Consider the following 18,080-nt stretch of genomic DNA (forward strand, 5'->3'; position numbering starts at 1 on the left):
GCTAGATGGCAGTGAGATGTAAATGTTCCTCTGTGTCGAGTTTCTTCGCTGCTGTTTTGCTTTTCCTGAACACTTTCTGGATGTACAAGTGGCTCAAACTCGCTCATTTTGAAGCAGGAACCGGCGGACGTGCAACTATGAGGTAAACACAAAACAAAACTTTCCATCCGGAGCTCCTTCACGGGACTCCACACTTGTAAACAATCACTCCATTGGGCTCGCGCCATTCACGCGGCTCTCGGTCCCGCCCAGACTCGTCAGCGCTACCAAGCCGACCAATCACAGAGCTTGCGCTATGCGTCGTTGCGACGTGTAGTTACATTTTTTGAGAGGTGCACGTCCGTGACGCCGACGGCCATGGCGAAGGGCTATGTCAGCGCCGTAGCATACGCGTGCGCTTGACGACGAAGTATACATCAGCCTTAAGTCATCTGTAAACTATTCTTAGAATCCACAAACAAACAAAAGGAGCTCCAAGGGTAATTAATGTATAAGTGCTCTTCTGATAATGGATTCTTTTTGGTATGCCAAAAAAGGCTTTCGAAAAATGGCTATTATATTAAAAGCTTTTGTGAGCAGCTATGCATTTTGGTAAGCTTGCCTTCATCAGGGTAATGAGTTGGCTACTGAACTTTTTTTTATTTATTTTCCTGTCTTGGACAGTACCTTGGACTGATTCTTTTTTGTAAACTATTCTTCTTTAGGATTATATATATATGCATTACATATAGTACATAAAATATAATCATGATCCATTCCCAAAAATACCATGGGCAGTTTAAGTTGGAGAATATAAACACAAACATTGCTTCCACCACACATCATGTTTGCTGTATGTTTCAGTGTGTAAAGTATCTGCAGATTTTACTGTGAAAACCAAACACACACACACCTGTGCGTAGGCTGGTGAAGGGCAGGGTGAACTGGCCAATGAAATCATTCTTGGATTTGTGGTCATGATCTTCCACCATGAATCGAACTAAAGCCAGTTCAGGCAGCTGCAGCTGAAAGCTCACAGTGCAATCCCAGCGAGGGTTAAAGCCTGCAGGGGGAGACAAACACACACACATGCACACATACAAACCCATCCACACACACAATATTCAATTTGTTGTTTGTTACACAAAAAAATGAATGTAAAATTACATAAAACAAAAGACAGCATTTAATATACAGACACCATAAGAACATCATTAATGTTTCTATCCTACAAATTCTCAAATTTATAAAAGATATTTTCAATCATTCATTCATTTTCCTTTGGCTTAGTCCCTTATATATCAGAGCGTGCCACAGTGGAATGAACTGCCAACTATTTTTTCATGTGAATTTTGCAGATGATGCCTTTTAGCCGCAACCCAGTACTGGGAAACACCAACACTCAAACACACGGTTTTATTCACACTCATACACCACGGCCAATTTTGTTTAACCAATTCACCTATCCTGCATGTCTTGTCGTTGGACTGTGGGAGAAATTGGAGCAGCCGGAGGAAACGCACGCCAACACAGGGAGAACATGCAAACATACAGAAACATACAAAACACTTCACACAGAAATGCCGGAATTCAAACTACTAACCTTCTTGCTGTGAGGAGACAATGCTAACCCCTGAGCTACTGTGCCGCCCCCAGATCTAGATATTTTAATGGATTTATATGGACTAAACTGATAATGTGTGCTTTTGATCCACTGCTTCAAGAAACTTATAAACCTATACAAATAATTTGTATTGAACTATGAGCCTTTAGAGGTTTACCTGCACAACACTTACTAGCTGGCCTCCGTTACAGTCACCCCCCCAAAACCTCACTCCCATCTGAGTCACGGTACCAATGTAACCTCATCGGTCCTACACCACCCAACCCGCTCCGAACTGGGATCAAACCAGTAACCTTCCGCATGGGAGTCAGTTGCTTTAACAAGAAGTCTAAAGACCATGGCCTCTAACATTTGTTGCTGGTTCGCTGTCCTTCACAGCACTTACTAGCTGGACTTGGATGGATGGATGGATGGATGGATGGATGCATGCATGCATGCATGCATGCATGCATACATACATACATACATACATACATACACACAAACATACACACACACACACACACATATGAACCAGTGACCTTCTTGCTGTGAGGCGACAGCACTACCTACTGCGCCACTGCTTCGCCATATATATATTTAGACACTGAACATCTTTATAAATCTATATGTAATATATCTATATATAAAGGTAATACATTTAAATCCATGCAAATTATTGATTGTTTTAAAGAGATTTTTGTTTCTCTTGAATTTTGCTCTATTTTGCTTTATTTAATATTTTTCTATAACACGGTTTTTAACCGTTATCATAAGTTATTTTGTTGGAATAGCTCCAGATTTTACTTCAGTACTGACTAATATAATGAATATGCACAAATATAATATTGTAGAGCTTCCTATACAAAATATTAATTTAAATGAGAGATTTGTGAGGGGTGTGCTCATAATTATAACATAACAGATGCATTTGCATTGTTTTGCGGCAGGCATCAGAAATGTGTAGCATTTTGAGCAATTTGAAATATTTTGTAAAGCAACTGGTTTATTTTTTTCATCCCATCTACTAGATTACAGAAAACCTCAGTGGCCTCACCGTTGTTGTCAATGCGCTGGGTTTTGGCTCGAGCTTTATCGATGGAAACTCCATGTATCTCCACCCAAACCTGCGGGTCCACAATGGAGTTGGGCTTGTCTGTGTTTATTTTAGGAAGCTGCTGAGCTGAGATCACCTACAAAATGTCAGAGAAGTACAACAAAAGAAGAGATTTATCAAAGTGTTTACAGAGCACTTGGAAAGCGGAGTCGTTTTTCCTGTCAGATCATCATATGTGAAGAGAAGAGTTTTTGACTGACCCGTATGGTGAGCTGTGTGGGTATGTGTCCTGGTCCTCCACCAGTGTTCTCCGGATCAAAATCAGACTTTGGGTCACACAGAAATTCAGGTTTGAGCACATATCCACAGCGGCCGTTGGGCAGAAAGCGGCCCTGGTTCAGATCCATCTGCTCTCCTGGTGTCTGAAAGTTCAGAGCCACTGGAGAGCAGAGAAAAAGAGAAGTTGAAGCATTTACTACTGTGTTTGGAGAGCTGCAGGAATGTCAGAGAGCTCAGTCGCTCACCCATCTGGCATCCTGCATTCCACATGTCCTGGGGGTCGAAGTTGGAGGACTGAAGCCTCTGGGCTGATGGGTAAATCCTGCTCAGCTGCCGACTGTTGTTTCGAACAAACAGCTTCCCTATAGGGGATTAAATTACTGTAAATCAAAATGAGCAGACGCAGATGCTTACACAAGGTGAAAATACATATTGATATAATAGATGCAAAATAACTTATATTATTGTTTTATATTATAATTATCAAATATTATTAGTATATATGCTATATGTTGTTGCTATTACAATCTTTTCAACTTTTAATTTGTGGGAGAATCCTAAAAAAATTTTTTATTGTAGCTTCCACAAATGTATTAAATAAAAAAATTATAAAATAATGATAACAACATTCACATGTAATATGTTATCAGGAACTCAATTAAAATTGTTCAACATGATCAGTCTATCTATCTATCTATCTATCTATCTATCTATCTATCTATCTATCTATCTATCTATCTATCTATCTATCTATCTATCTATCTGTCTGTCTGTCTGTCTGTCTGTCTGTCTGTCTGTCTGTCTGTCTGTCTGTCTGTCTGTCTGTCTGTCCGTCCGTCCGTCCGTCCGTCCGTCCGTCCGTCCATCATAAGATTTGTTCATGTCACCTGAGTCTTTGATGAGTTTAAGCGCTTCATTCTCAGAGAAAGATGTTATCACACTAGGAGGCCTCTGATTGGCTGTCTCGAATCCACTGAAGGGCACACTCTGACAATACACCACCAGATCCGACAGCTCTGGACTCAGTTTAGTGCTCGCAGACTATGAAGAGAAATACATGTTAGTGTCTACACAAGCACATTTTTCAGAGGCCTTTTACGCATCATAATCACACGTCATATGTTATTACACAACATTCTGAAAAACCTAGAATGGACAATCACAACATTCTAAGGTATTTTATTCCCAGATACAACGTAATAACAACATACTTTGCTGTTCTTGACTGTTTGGTGCCACCTTGTGATGGAATAATATAAATAAGGTTAGTGTAGGCTGCATTCAGCCATTTGATTTCTTATCTGTCTGTAAGCTTTACATTTAATAAAAAAAATCTACTGAACTATTACAGCTCAGTTCAATGTATTATGTCTAATATTTAAATTTCGTGGCAGATAGCTGTGTAATAAGCGTGATAGTGTACATCCACACTTTTGTTTTAGCAGAATAAAGCCCTTTGATCTTATACAACAGCTGATAATCCTACCAGGCTTTATTCTGTGAGAACAACTGACCACATGTACATTATCAATTACAAATGCAACTAATGTATTTACCTGAGCTAAACAGATACACGTGAGCCAAATATTAAAACCAACTTTTTCTTCTTCAAACAACACTGTTGTATAATGCTTTGGAAAACTGTTAAACTGTGATTTGATAAGCTTGTCCAAATAGCAAGTCATATCTGAATTTACCCTCGCAAGATCCTTTTTGGATTCCTTCTTGTTTCCTCCGGCCACCGACTCCTCATCCGAGCTGTTTGTAAAGCTGGTCCAGCTCTCTGTCTTCCCCAGCAGACCGTTGAGTTTCTTTCCCTTCAGCAGAATCCGACCCTTTAACTCCTACAGAAAAATGAGCACCTATGAGTGAAAACGGGCTGAGTGTAAAGAGTATGTGAGTTGGTATATGAGAACTGGTATGTATTGACTTCGTTCCTAGCACTACATTACTATCCAATTGAGCAATTTCTGTTGGCAGCAATGGTCAAATGCTTTGGCCAATAATTCTCATAAAGCAAACAGGATGTTTCCAGGAAGGAGAAGGAAGGGTTAGCAATTAAGATTTGGAGTTTGATATCCATAGAATGTAAGGAAGTCACTTTGTAAAATGCTTGAGGTCAGTACGATTAGACTTTTTACTGTAGTATATATCAAGGATACGTTAAATTAATCAAAGTGACATTATATTTCTAATTCTTACATTTATTTTTATTTTAAACATTTTATTTATACATGAAATTTTAATAAATATATGATATTCAATGACATCTAATTCTTTTAATCAAAATTATGTACGTTTTCTTTGTTTTGATGGATATTAAGTCAATTCTGACCTACAGTAACTTCTGATTGGCTATTTCAGCAGCTGTGTGGTTTTTGTTAATTTGTGGCGCCAAATCCCCTGTAATTTGCACCCTGCGAGTGCATTAGTGCCATTTTTTTAAGCTTCACAAGTTTTTCTACCATTCATTTTGATCATTGGGTTATTTAGATGTTCTCGGTTACTCTGGATTCATGATTTTTAGTTATGTGCTTGAGTAGGATGCCATTTTTGTTTTGTTTTGCAAGCTACTGATGACATTTCTTCTAAATGAAAAATGTTGTCTATTGGAAAAGAAAATTTGTCAAGATAAAACAAATCAGATTCATTTGTTGTTATTAAATCTGCATTCTTTTATTTACATTGAATTTCCCAACTTCATCAGTAGCAAGGATGCTAAGACTGTCATCCATGCATTTGTCTCCTCACGCATCGACTACTGTAATGCCCTTTTCAGTGGTCTGCCTGCCAGCCTCATCTCCAGATTACAATATATTCAAAACTCTGCGGCTAGAATATTTACTCATCCCAAACTTTCTGCTCATATAACCCCAATCTTGTATGACCTCCATTGGCTCCCAGTTGCATATCGTATTGAATTCAAAATTCTCCTTCTTGCATTTAGATCCCCCTTATCTAGCTCCCTCTTATCTTTGCAACATGCTTGTCCCCTACACCCCTACTCGCTCATTACATTCCACTGACTCTGGCCTTCTCGCTGTCCCTCGGTACTGCCTCTCTTCAATGGGGGGGCAGATCATTTAGTGTTATTGCACCCAAACTCTGGAACTCTCTACCACACTCACTCCACTCTGCTACTAACATCTCAGAATTTAAATCTTTACTTAAAACTCACTTGTTTTCTGAATGCTTCACTACTGATCTGACAAACTGACCACTATATTTGATCCACCTGCAATATGATAATTTGTCTCTTAGATCTTGTTTTTGTATTTCCAGTGGTTATATTTGACTTCCTGTATGTTTGTGTTTCCACATTTATCTCTTTTTGTCGCATTCTTTGTAAAGTGTCCTTGAGCTCTGGAAAGGTGCTAAATAAATACAAATTATTATTATTATTATTATTATTATTAAAAGATGCCATTGTTTCAGACATTTTTTTTTTTGGACATGCAATAATGTTTTAATTTCAGAATAGTACAAATTTGGTTGAATTGGGTGGAATTATCCAGATTTTCAATCACAACAAATGAAAAAAATAAAAGTTTTATGACCTATTTCTTTCCCAGAGATGGGTTGCAGCTGGAAGGACATCCACTGTGTAAAATATATGCTGGATAAGTTGGCGGTTCGTTTCGCTGTGGTGACCCCGGATTAATACAAAAAGAAAATAAATGAATGAATGAATAACCAATTTCCATTTTGTGCAAAAAAAAATGCTCAAAAGCAAATATGCTCTCAAATGCATACCTAACAAATTCAGTAATTCTAAAGAAACTATGACTCTTTAAGTGGCCTCTTAATTGGTAAAATGCTCTATACTGCACTATGGGAAAGTTTTTTAATACACAAAGTGTGCTAATAAGCACAGTGGTTCTTAAAAAGTATTTAGCCCAATAAAAATAAATTCCTTTTTTTTTTAAATCCAGTCGTGCCCATGTTTGGACGTTTCACGTTTATTAGGTCAGGTAAGGTTGAAGCAGTAAGTGCATGTGACCTCAGGTGAGGGCAGCTGTTTGAGTGGCAGGTCGCTGAGTGGTTTCGCCAGCAGCTTTTTCCCCAGAATGGACTGAAGCTGTTGCGCCATGATGGCCTGCTGCTCCACTGAACAGTGATTCTCCAGAGACAAGATCAGAGGATACGGAGACGCCTGTGGAGAGGCAAGATTCATTAAGAGGACTGAGTTACAAAAACATTCTATGCAGTCTTATACTGTAGTGTTACAGAGATTTTCATTATAGTTTAAGCGTCTTCACCTTGAAGGCATACTGAGCAATGGTCTCGATGACTTCTTTGAAGAGCACTTTTGAGGTGAGTGTGTGTCCATGGTAGATTATAGGCTCTCCTTTATCCCCGTCCCAGCAGTCTAGCTCAACACAGCGGCAGCCCTGATTCAGAGCTCTGAACATACATACAACGCACAACTTTATGGATATAAACAATTCACATCATTACGGTATGTGAATTTGGGTCGTGTCTCGAATAAAAACCCTAGTGAGCAAAAAAAAGTGATGTTCGCTTGAGATGGTTTTGGGTTAATGCAAATAATGAGAGATGGAAAGTTATTTGCTGAATAAACTCGGATGTAGCAAACATTGCACCTATGTGAATAATCAGCTGTCTCCATTATGCTTGCCTTGTTTATTGTTGGTTACTGGGTTACCAAAACTACAATCAGCTGCTCTAACAACATGAAGAAAACACATCTAAATTGCATTTGAGATTTTTATTTTATGTGAACTTCAAAACAATTTGCTTCACATTAGGATGGAAACCCAGCTATTGGTTCTGTATATTCAGCTCCCTCTGGTTGTGAAATATGTCAACATGAGGAATCTATAACCGAGGCAGGTTTCTGTGGAAATTTTGGTTTATTGTGTGTTCACTTAGAAAATATTTTTGCTTTTATTTATTAAACAATATTCTGCAGTTGATAAAAATGTTTTTCCACCCAAACTTTTAGTTTATTTATTTTTACCAGATGTAGATGTTTGCATGACAAATTTATCACAGGCTTATTCTGAAAACGTAGTCCTATATCTGTTTCTGGAGAGCACGGATTATGTAGCCGGAGGTACGTATGGCTGCATTCCGTTTATTAAACGAACGCTACGGGGCGGAATGATGCCGTTCCTCCGTGTACCTTCATACCTCCGTGTGGACGGCTTTTGCACTGTAAACAGTTTGTCTTGTTAGCTCATTGTGTACGTCGGCACACTTGAGACGCAGAGAGGAGTTGACCAAGATGACTGGGTTTGATTCCAACAAATAACAGTTCCGGAAAGCAGAAAAATCAGACGAGGGCTTTTATTTTCCTGGATTCTTTTGAAAATTGTTGGTTGGGTTTAAAGACGTAAGTGGGTGGGCGTGTCAATCGATTAAACTGGTTGGGTTTGGGGAAGGAGGAGGGTGGGTCGGTCGATTGCTCGGTCAGTCAGTCAGTCAGTCAGTCAAACAGTCAGTCGACAGTGGCCTCTGGTCGGTTTACGCAAGAACAGCAGGCCAGAATGGCATTCGCAAGAGAGATTTGAGATCTGAAAAGGCGTACACAGCGGCCTCTCATTGATTCGCAAAAACAAAAACTGCAAAAATATAGTATGTACCTCCTGGGACGTATTTTGCGGCCTCCATAAACCTCTGTAGAGGTACGTTTTCAGAATGAGCCTAGGTTGGACTAATTCCTGCAAAAATTCCAGCAAATTCCTTTGAATTGTGAAACTAGTCGACTGTCCGCTTTGTGCTCTTGTTGTTTGGACGGTGCAGTAACCTCAAATGCTTAGCACAAGACATTGGAATGTAAGGGATTCATAGTAAAGCTTTCTGTGTCTGGTGTGGAAGCCACTTCAGACCTCGCAATGCCTATAGCTGGAGGAAGAGTAACACTAGCGTGCTGAACATAATTGGACAGTTTTTGTTTAGCTCAATAAAAACCTAAAGAGTCCTAAAAATTGATGCATGCTTGCTAAAAAGATTAATAAGATTTATATATCTTATACTATATTTTAAAAAGGAACTGCCCCAGTGACAGCTTTTATTTCTGAGACTGTAGTTGTGGTGTACAATGTCTCATATTTATAAGAGTTTTAGTACTTTACTCTTATCTTTATTTTTGACCTCTTCGGCATGAACCAGTTTTAGGTGTGTTTTCTTCGACATGCTGTATTTCTGTGGTGCTGAAAGTAGATTATTAACTGTTTGTCTGTGTTTAAAAAAGAAAATAGAAAATACAGCATTAGAAAATACAGGTGCACAGTATAAAATAATGAAACCTATGAAATGTCCCCACAATTCACAAATACTAATGTGTATGTTTGTGTGTGTGCATGTGTATGTTGTACCTGATATAAGGCTCAGTGCTGCTGGCGCTGGTCACCTGGTCTTTGGTGAGGTATGTATTATGGGATGAAGAGATGTAATAATGTGCCAGAGGTTTGCTCATGTCCTGATACACATGAGTGTGATCTGGGTTGAACACGTCATTCTCTTTTGAGAGCATGTACATGGTGAAACCATTCTGGGTCATGAAGAGATTCTTCTGGGCTGAGAGAAAAAAAAAATCGTTAAACAAACATCCACAGAGTTAACTGAGGAAGTGTTTTAACACATACTATATTCAGCATAACAGCCTCAATTCCGGTAAGAGCTGACAGGAATAATTGAGGTTTGTTATTTATAAAGCACAGTGACAGTTTTAAACTATTTGCTTCCTCCAGTTCGTGGAAGTGGACGGGTGTGGTTTTTCAGTGTAGTGTTGAACCTGTGCGCCCAATTTCAACAGGTTGGATATTTTACAGTGCATTATTAAAACACAATGACAAGCTAAAACCAGTTTTACCTGGCTATTGTCATTTTTACTGACAATTTAAACAGTAGAGTGCCGACAGGATATGACGAGGAGAAATAGGACCTCTCTTTGATCTGAAGCTGCCTGCAGGAGTGCTTTGTGTGTCTAGACAACAATTCTGAAAAATGGCTTAATATATAACATGGTACCCATAACAAATGCTTGTTGCTTTTCAAGTCCTTCATATATGACATCTGTTCTTACCCTGTTAGTATACAGGCAACAAAGGACTATTTATTTTTCATTTATTCATTCATTCATTCATTCTTTTTTTTCAGCTTAGTCCCTTTGGTAATCTGGGGTAGCCACAGCAGAATGAACCCCCAACTTATCCAGCATATGTTTTACGCAGCAGATACCCTTCCAGCTGCAACCCGTCACTGGGAAACACACACTCATACACTATGGTCAATTTTAGCACACCTAACATGTACCACATGTCTTTGGACTTGTGGGGGAAACATGCAAACTCCACACAGAAGTGACCTTCTTGCTGTGAGGCAAACATGCTACCCACTGCGCTACCGTGTCTCCCTTTAAATATTTATTATTAAAAGGTAAAATATATTTGTAGCACTATTATATATATAGTTTTGGGAAGTGGTGGACTGGGACAGTATGTTCGCCTGGGAAAGATATTAAACCCATGCCAACTAAGCTGTGACTATAGGTAAGTGGAAGGGGGGAGGAGGAGGGGGTTCTGGTCGGGCAATTGGTAAGGGAAGAGAGTGGAGGGAAAGGAGGTGCGATGTTCACGACTGACCGTCAGTCGCTCCCTATGGCCAGTGCGCCCCTGGCTTTGGGGGGAAAATAGATCTCTAATTCTCAGTTTCTCTAAATTTACTGCATTTATTAAACATAGGTTTGAGTAAAAATTAGTTTTTTCAGATATTTACAATTGATCATATTATGGTCAAGTGTTGTCATTTGGTGCCGAAATATAATTGGGTAAACTGACAATGGGTGGAGTTACTCAGACCAAAACAAAGACAAACATTCTGACATCAAACATTCACTATCAAAGGCAAATAACTGACTTCAGCATTGTTTTCAGATAAACAAGCTGCTATGTTTACTTAGCAACGTTCTTAAATATCTGAAAATATATTATGGCATTTTCATGCTTTGCAAGTGGCAAAAACATACAGCACCTTTAGCTCATCTGAAACAAAACCCTGACCTAAACCTGATTGAAAATATGCGGAAAATCTTTTGTGACATAAAAAGAAAAAAACTACAGTCAGAAGAGATTAGTGATGTCTATAGCTGAATTTATACTTTCGCCTGGTGCCACACTGCTCACCTCCGCTGTGTGAGCGCACACCTCGTGAAACGGACGAGGCTTTTATACTTGTCGCGTTTGCCGTTGTGAAATTCTTTAAAATGATAGAGGGCGGCCAAAAGAAACTCATTGTAAAATCAGACGGATAAAAAAAGAAGTAGGAAATTTTTGGAACTAAATCATATCATTAATTTCATTCAATATTTTTAAACAAATAATTTTTTCTGTTATTATAAATTATTATAATGATTATAAGGATTTTTATAACCATATTCAATATAATTTTTTTTTTAAATCTTAGATGCATCACTTGCTTTTGTTCATATCTCGGACAGTTTTACCTATTAAAGTTTATTAAAATGTAAATGACAACAGAACATGGGTTGATCTACAAATATATTTTATTATGGCAAGAATAAAATCGAAAGAAAATAAAAATGAATGATGTTTTATAGATTTAGCCCACTCCACAGTTCACAAATTGCTGTGTGGCTAGTTTTTGTCCTATACTTATGCTAAAAAGGCAATAATGGTCCAACATTCCTGTCTATTATCAACAATAAAGCCTAGAAAAACAGAGCATCAGTATATTGTAAACTGATACGTTCAAATATTCCTTCCCAGTTATCAAAGAAATTATTTGCTCCTTAAATATAGTTTTGTAACTATTAAACTGTTTTAAATTCAAAATTGTAAACTATACATCAGTATTAAACCTATGACTGATGGAAAAACATATTTTTGTAATTGTGTACCTGGGTCTTTTACTTTTGCCATGTTCTTTTTTTCTTTAACAAACTTATTCCTTAGGTTTTTCCAAACCTTTTAACAAAAACTTTCCTTCTTTCCCACGGCTGTTGTTTCTAGCCAAGAATTATTGATCATCTGGTTATCTCTATGATTATAAAGATGTCTGTACAGTCGTACTGTTTCAGAATATGAATTGAATCAGTTGAATATGAATCTTTAAAGTTATTCATATTCAACTCAAATCAAAGGTGGCACCATGCGCACTGTTCGCTCAAGTCTCAAAAAAATTCATGCGCTCCGCCAGCCGTAATCACGTCGCACGCACCCAAAGCAAACCTCCACAAACTCAGTGATGGCATCACATTCGCCGCTCGCATTTAAGCGAACTAGCAGACGTGTCAAGTATAAACCAGGCTAGTGGCAGCACATGTGATCACATGATTCAAAGCAAGAGCTACTTAACAACTACTGCAGTAGCCTTCAGAAATTGCGGTTATCTAATTTTGTTCACTTTGTTTACCATAAAAATAAACATTTTGGCAAAGTCGCTTGGTTTTCTGGATATTTTTGCTGTTCTATTAGCATGGTTTAAACACAAAGAAAATTTCTTTAAATTATTGAACAATAATCCTTACATTATTTCCTAAAAATCAAGTTCTTTTATTTTAATTTCCACTGTAGATACAGTGCTCAGCATAACCGTGTACAACCCATTATGAAAATGTATGTTTTTAGTATTTGCTTAGTAAATATAAGCAAGATTTATTAAACAGATATATTTATTAAAATAATATTTTAGTCACCAAGGATATTAAAAAATTGAAATAAAATCCAATTAAACTCAAGCAAATTATTGCAAAACAAATTACAACCTACAAAATTTCAACAAAATTTTAAAATGTTTTTGTTTCTCTTGATTTTTCCTCTTTTTTAATTTGTATTTAATATTTTTCTATAACCTATAAATTTGGGTGTACTAGTTTTTGGACCGTTATCGTAAGTTATTTTGTTAGATAAGCTGCAGATTTGGTTTTAGTACTGATTCATCTAAAGTATATGAATTTAAAAGAGATATTTGTGAGAGGTGTACTTATACATGCTGAGCACTGTATAAAGGCAAGAGGTGCCTTCAAAAAAAAGTAATGTACAGTGTAGTTGTGTACCCCAGTCGTTGAGCTCAAAAGTTTGGATGAGGCTCTTTGCGTGGACCAGAGATGCATCTTCGCCCTGGTCGCCCAGAAAGTCCCGCAGCTCCAAAGTGGTGAGCACACATCCGTTTCCAGAATAATGCCTGAAGACAGCGTCCAGCTCTGGCCTGCGCATCATCTCACGGCAAAACTCCTCAATCTCCACATGATCCAGTCTGCCATCACACGAGCGATCACATTTCTGCACAGTGAGACACAACAGAGAGATAACGCTTGAGGTTTCATTTAAAATAAACATGTTGTTTATGGCATCGGCTGCTGTCACACAAACCTTGAAGAGCGTTCGTGCGTACTGCTCATTTAGGTCAATGTTAATCAGCTGGAGCAGATGTTTCACCTCGTCGTAGCTCATCTTTCCATCCTGATTTTGATCCGCACGCCTCAGGTAACCTCGAATCCAGGTATAAAGAGTTATGGAAAACTAGACAAAACAGATACCATGCAGACACAACATGACGGTTGCCATAACAATGAAGAGTCTCTTACTGATATGATGAACGATGTAAAGAGTTTGGTCCTAAAATTACGCTCTGCCAGTATCATGTCAAAATAAACTAATGAATTAATACATTATAGAAATAAAAATAGCACATTAATACATTTTAATACAATAAAACAACAAGAAATTAAAAAAAATATTAATATAAAAAAATCATATTATAATAACTATTATAAATATTATTAGTAGTAGTAGCAGTAGTGGACACATTATTGTTCACCGTAGATTTACCCGTGTCCTCAGTAGTCTGTTTTCCATATCAAACTGAGGAGGGGGAGACTGCAGCCTTGATCAAACTTGCGAAGTCTGAACTTACGAGAAGAGGATGTAGGACTGAATGAACTGTAACGTTAGGCTACTTAATATTGAGGAAAAGCCCCAATCAGACAGGCGGATGTCGGCAGCCCCACCTCTGTTTTCAGATGTCTCAGTTTTCCCCCATCCACACTGTGACAGAGCAGCAATGTTTTAGAATGAAAACGGCCTCTCCAACGTTTTCAAAACGCTCCGTTTTTGGCACTCTAAAACTCCAGCGTAGTGTGGAGGGACGGCGTAACCCTAGCGAAACTTATGCGTTTTAAAACGAAAACGCATTAGTGTAAACAGGGCCTTAGTCCCTTTAATAATCCACAGCAGGTCAGTTGGCATTTCTGTGTGGAGTTTGAATGTTCTCTCCGTGTTCGCGTGGGTTTCCGCCGGGTGTTCCGGTTTCCTCCACACTCCAAACACATGCACTTTCAAAAGTTCACACTTACCTGATGATTGGTTATAAAGCTTGTTTGGCATGCTGTCCCGGGAGAGAGCCCTGAGCTCATAAACTCATAGAGCCCAGGGCTCCCTCCTGTTTGCAAGGTTAAAAGGGAATTTGAGCTCAGGTAGAACTCGAGAACTCCCCTGATGTAGTAGCTAATGAACAGATAGTGATTGTTCTTAAGAGATAACTATTTACTAGGAGCATGTCTATGGTGCCGATTTGGATTAGTCAGTTAACTCAAGTTACATGTCTTTGAATGCTGGGACGAAACCGGGGAACCCAGGGGAAACCCATGTGAGCACAGGGAGAACATGTAAACTCTGCACAGAACCGTCGGCTGGCTTGGTAAGGACTAGAACCAGTGACGTTCTTGCTGTGAGGCTACAGTGCTGACCACTGGGCCACAGTGCCACCCATCTAGGAAAGGAGGAGGAGTGCGTGGAAGGGGAGATTCTTTAAAACTAAGATGGCTGTCATATGGAATTTAGGGTATTTATAGAGGCTTAGGAATAATTTGATTGGTGAATCATAAATTGAAAAATGTGGGGCCCGCTGCAAGCAATCATAAGCACATAATCCTCTCAAAATTAGTTTATAAATAAACTTCACATTGGTGAATTGGGTAAGCTAAATTGTCCATAGTGTATAAGTGTTTGTCTTGGTCTTCCAGGCTGGGGGTTGAAATTAGAATATTAGAAAACTTCGATATAAACAGCCCTGGGAGTGAGTAAGGTATTGGTTTTTGTCTTTACTTAATTGTTTTAGTTCAGCTTGATCATTTTAAGACAATCGGTTTCCTAATATTTTCCTGTTAATGTGAAAACTAAAAAGAAGCTAACACCACTAATTATTTTGAGTTTATTTTGATTTTAGCAAGTTTAAGTTATTTTGGAAAGTCATTAGACAAAAGTGTTCGTTAATAAAAAAAATAATAATTCTTAAGGGGGCTAATTATAGTGGACTGAAAAAATTAAAAACTGCTTTAATTCCAGCCAAACTGAAAGAAAAATGTACTTGCCCTTCTAAGGCAGCAATTGGGAAATATTGGTCTAACAATTTTGCCTGCAGCTGTATGCAAGTTTTCTTAGTTTCATAAAAACGTATTAATAGAATTAAAACTAATGATGGATATTAAAACTACTAAACTACAATTATTATCCTGGGATAAAAGAAACTAATGCAAAGCTATTTAATCTGCCATGTTTACAAGTTTTTGACAAAAAATTAAATGCAATTGTATAGCAAAAAAATTCAAATGAGAAAAAAAAAGAGAACAAATGGCTTACATGGATCAGAAGAAAACAAAGACAAGGAGGAACAGCATATGGTTAATGTGTTTGTGAAGTTGCGTGTGGGAAACTGTTCTAGATCTGCTCTATATTTAGTCTCACTGAGTAATGTAGAGCATGTTTTCATGTGCATTTACTGACTAACGCGGGCCAGGGTAACCAAACCTAAGCCTTTGCTCTAATTACTATAATTAAACGTACACAGCACTCATGCATTGCGAATGTATGTCTGCTTGCAGTTGGGAAAAACTCTTATTGTATTGTTATTATTTAATAAGGATATTGGTCGAGCTTCTCTTTCTGGCTCATGTTGGAGACGCGGTCTTTTAGTGTGCGGATGCCTCGGACCCAGCGCTCCGCTTCCTCTTGTGTGTGGCAGCACAGATCCAGGCTTTTCCTTCCTCCACGGAAAACCACGGTGAAGCAGTTTTTCTCTGGAACCAGATCTGTCATCCGCCGCAGACACTCTGACTGACAGCCCTCACGCACACATTCCACCTCCGTCACTGAGACTGAGACAAAACACAGACAGGCACAGAGTTTAGTCCAGCAGGCTACTATTGCTCTTAATTTACACACAGTTGTCTGCACCAAACAAAAGTGCAAAACACCGTAAAAACTAAATGTTTTTGAGGCCTCTAGACCACACAAAGGCTAACAACCCATTCAGCCAACCAACACTATACAAAAAAAGTGCATTTATGCACATCTTTGTGTGTGTACATTTTTAAAACAAATAAAAAAAATATACAACCATTTCAAGAGGCTAAAAAATAGCAATAATAATAATAATAATAATAATAAATAGATTGGTTAATTCATTAAACAGAAGTAACCAAATTAAACAATTTAAACAAAACACTGTAGTTTTTAAAACTAAAAGCAATTTTTAGCTAAATGAAATTAGTTGAATATATATTTTTTATCAAAATAATCAAGCTAAAATAATTTCTTAGCTATGGTGTTAAATAGACTTTAGAATAAAATAAAATACAATTTATTGTCACTGTACACATATATAATGTACATTATATACATGTGTGATGAGATTAAGTGCATCTCACTACTATTTACATATATTTAAATATGCAATTTATATAATCAAATAAATAATCTTGATTAACACTTATTAAAAGCATAACTATATGATAAAACAAACAAACAAATAAATAAATAAATAAATAAACTAACACGGATCAATGCTTTACATATACCAAATGGCTAACTAAAACAACACAGCTCCACTGTATTAGCTTTCAGAAATAATTTAGAAATAATAAGCAGTCTGGAAAACAATAAACAAGTAAACAGATTATGTATTAAATAAATAAATAAAAAGGAATAAATAAACAAATGAATGAATGAATAAATAAATAAATGAATAAATGAATAAATAAACAAATAAATAAATAAATAAATAAATAAATAAATAAATAAATAAATAAATAAATAAATAAATGTGTCATTGCACTTTGTTATGCTGGGCATGTGTGTGAACCTTGTAAAGCATGACCTGTGCATCAACAGAGTGCCAAAAAATGTCCGCCATATGTCCTTATTACCGCTAAAACACATGCAGACAGCTAATACAATCTAATACAACAACAATCAGACATTGCTGCTATTACAATAATATCATTTGTGCACAGAACATGGACTCATAATCCTCAGTGCATTCGACAGTATAGCAACAGAATCGCCTTTTAACTGAAAAATTCCTGCACTGTAAATAAACAAAGAGGAGCAAGGACAGTCACACACACATTCTAAAAGGCCAGTGACTCTCTGCCCACTACCAGCGCCTGCCTAACAAACATGCATTCTTGATTCTTGTGTGTATAAAGAAGAAGGGTGTTCATTTTAACAGTGTGTGTCTGCAGTGAATGGGCGTTTACTACGACACTGGCATTCCACACTAACGCCTGCTGTGAGTGTGAGATCTGAGGCATTATGAACTCTCCAGGGCATCGTGCCACCTAGACAGACTCATTTCCTACACAGAATAGCATCATTTAATGCAGACTATTTGGAAGTTACAAGTACATTTTTATTTTTGGGGGTGAATTGTCTCTTCAAGACAAGACACTGCACGTGGGGAAAAAAAAAAAAAACTTCAAGTTTAACAAATAGTTCACCACACTTCTCCAGATGACTGATTGCATTAAAAACTGCAAAGAAATTGAAAAACAAATAGAAAAAAAAGATTTATTGTTATAAGTTATAATACTGTTTAATCGTGTTAATGATGCATTATTTAATCATTGAATTATATGTTAATTATTATTTAAATATACGCACTAATTTGCACATATTTCTAGCACAAAAATCTAAACACTGGTTAAAGTCAGGTTCAAAATTACACACACCACATACCAGAGTCAAAGGTTTGTACACAATCTATTTTTATCACTACTCAATTAAAAAAAAATTGCTAAAGCGAGACAAAGACACACTTAAATCAGTATTTTGAATGTTTTATTTACATTAGACTGACAAAAAATACTTTATGAAAAGCCAAAAAGCCCAAATTTTC

The 18,080-nt window shown here is 37.4% G+C and overlaps 1 protein-coding gene across 1 annotated transcript in view; it reads right to left on the minus strand.

Moving 5' to 3' along the window:
- The window catches only part of plcd3a (phospholipase C, delta 3a), a 45,262-nt gene that overhangs the window by 5,084 nt on the left and 22,098 nt on the right, over positions 1 to 18,080 (minus strand). Inside the window, 12 exon segments of the mRNA NM_001099423.1 lie at positions 893 to 1,042; positions 2,640 to 2,775; positions 2,900 to 3,078; positions 3,164 to 3,280; positions 3,806 to 3,959; positions 4,616 to 4,762; positions 6,919 to 7,071; positions 7,178 to 7,322; positions 9,260 to 9,461; positions 12,961 to 13,186; positions 13,277 to 13,406; positions 15,831 to 16,059. Coding sequence (NP_001092893.1) covers positions 893 to 1,042; positions 2,640 to 2,775; positions 2,900 to 3,078; positions 3,164 to 3,280; positions 3,806 to 3,959; positions 4,616 to 4,762; positions 6,919 to 7,071; positions 7,178 to 7,322; positions 9,260 to 9,461; positions 12,961 to 13,186; positions 13,277 to 13,406; positions 15,831 to 16,059 — 1,968 coding nt within the window.

This window comes from Danio rerio, chromosome 3, assembly GCF_049306965.1.
Source record: "Danio rerio strain Tuebingen ecotype United States chromosome 3, GRCz12tu, whole genome shotgun sequence".
Classification (NCBI taxonomy): domain Eukaryota; kingdom Metazoa; phylum Chordata; class Actinopteri; order Cypriniformes; family Danionidae; genus Danio; species Danio rerio.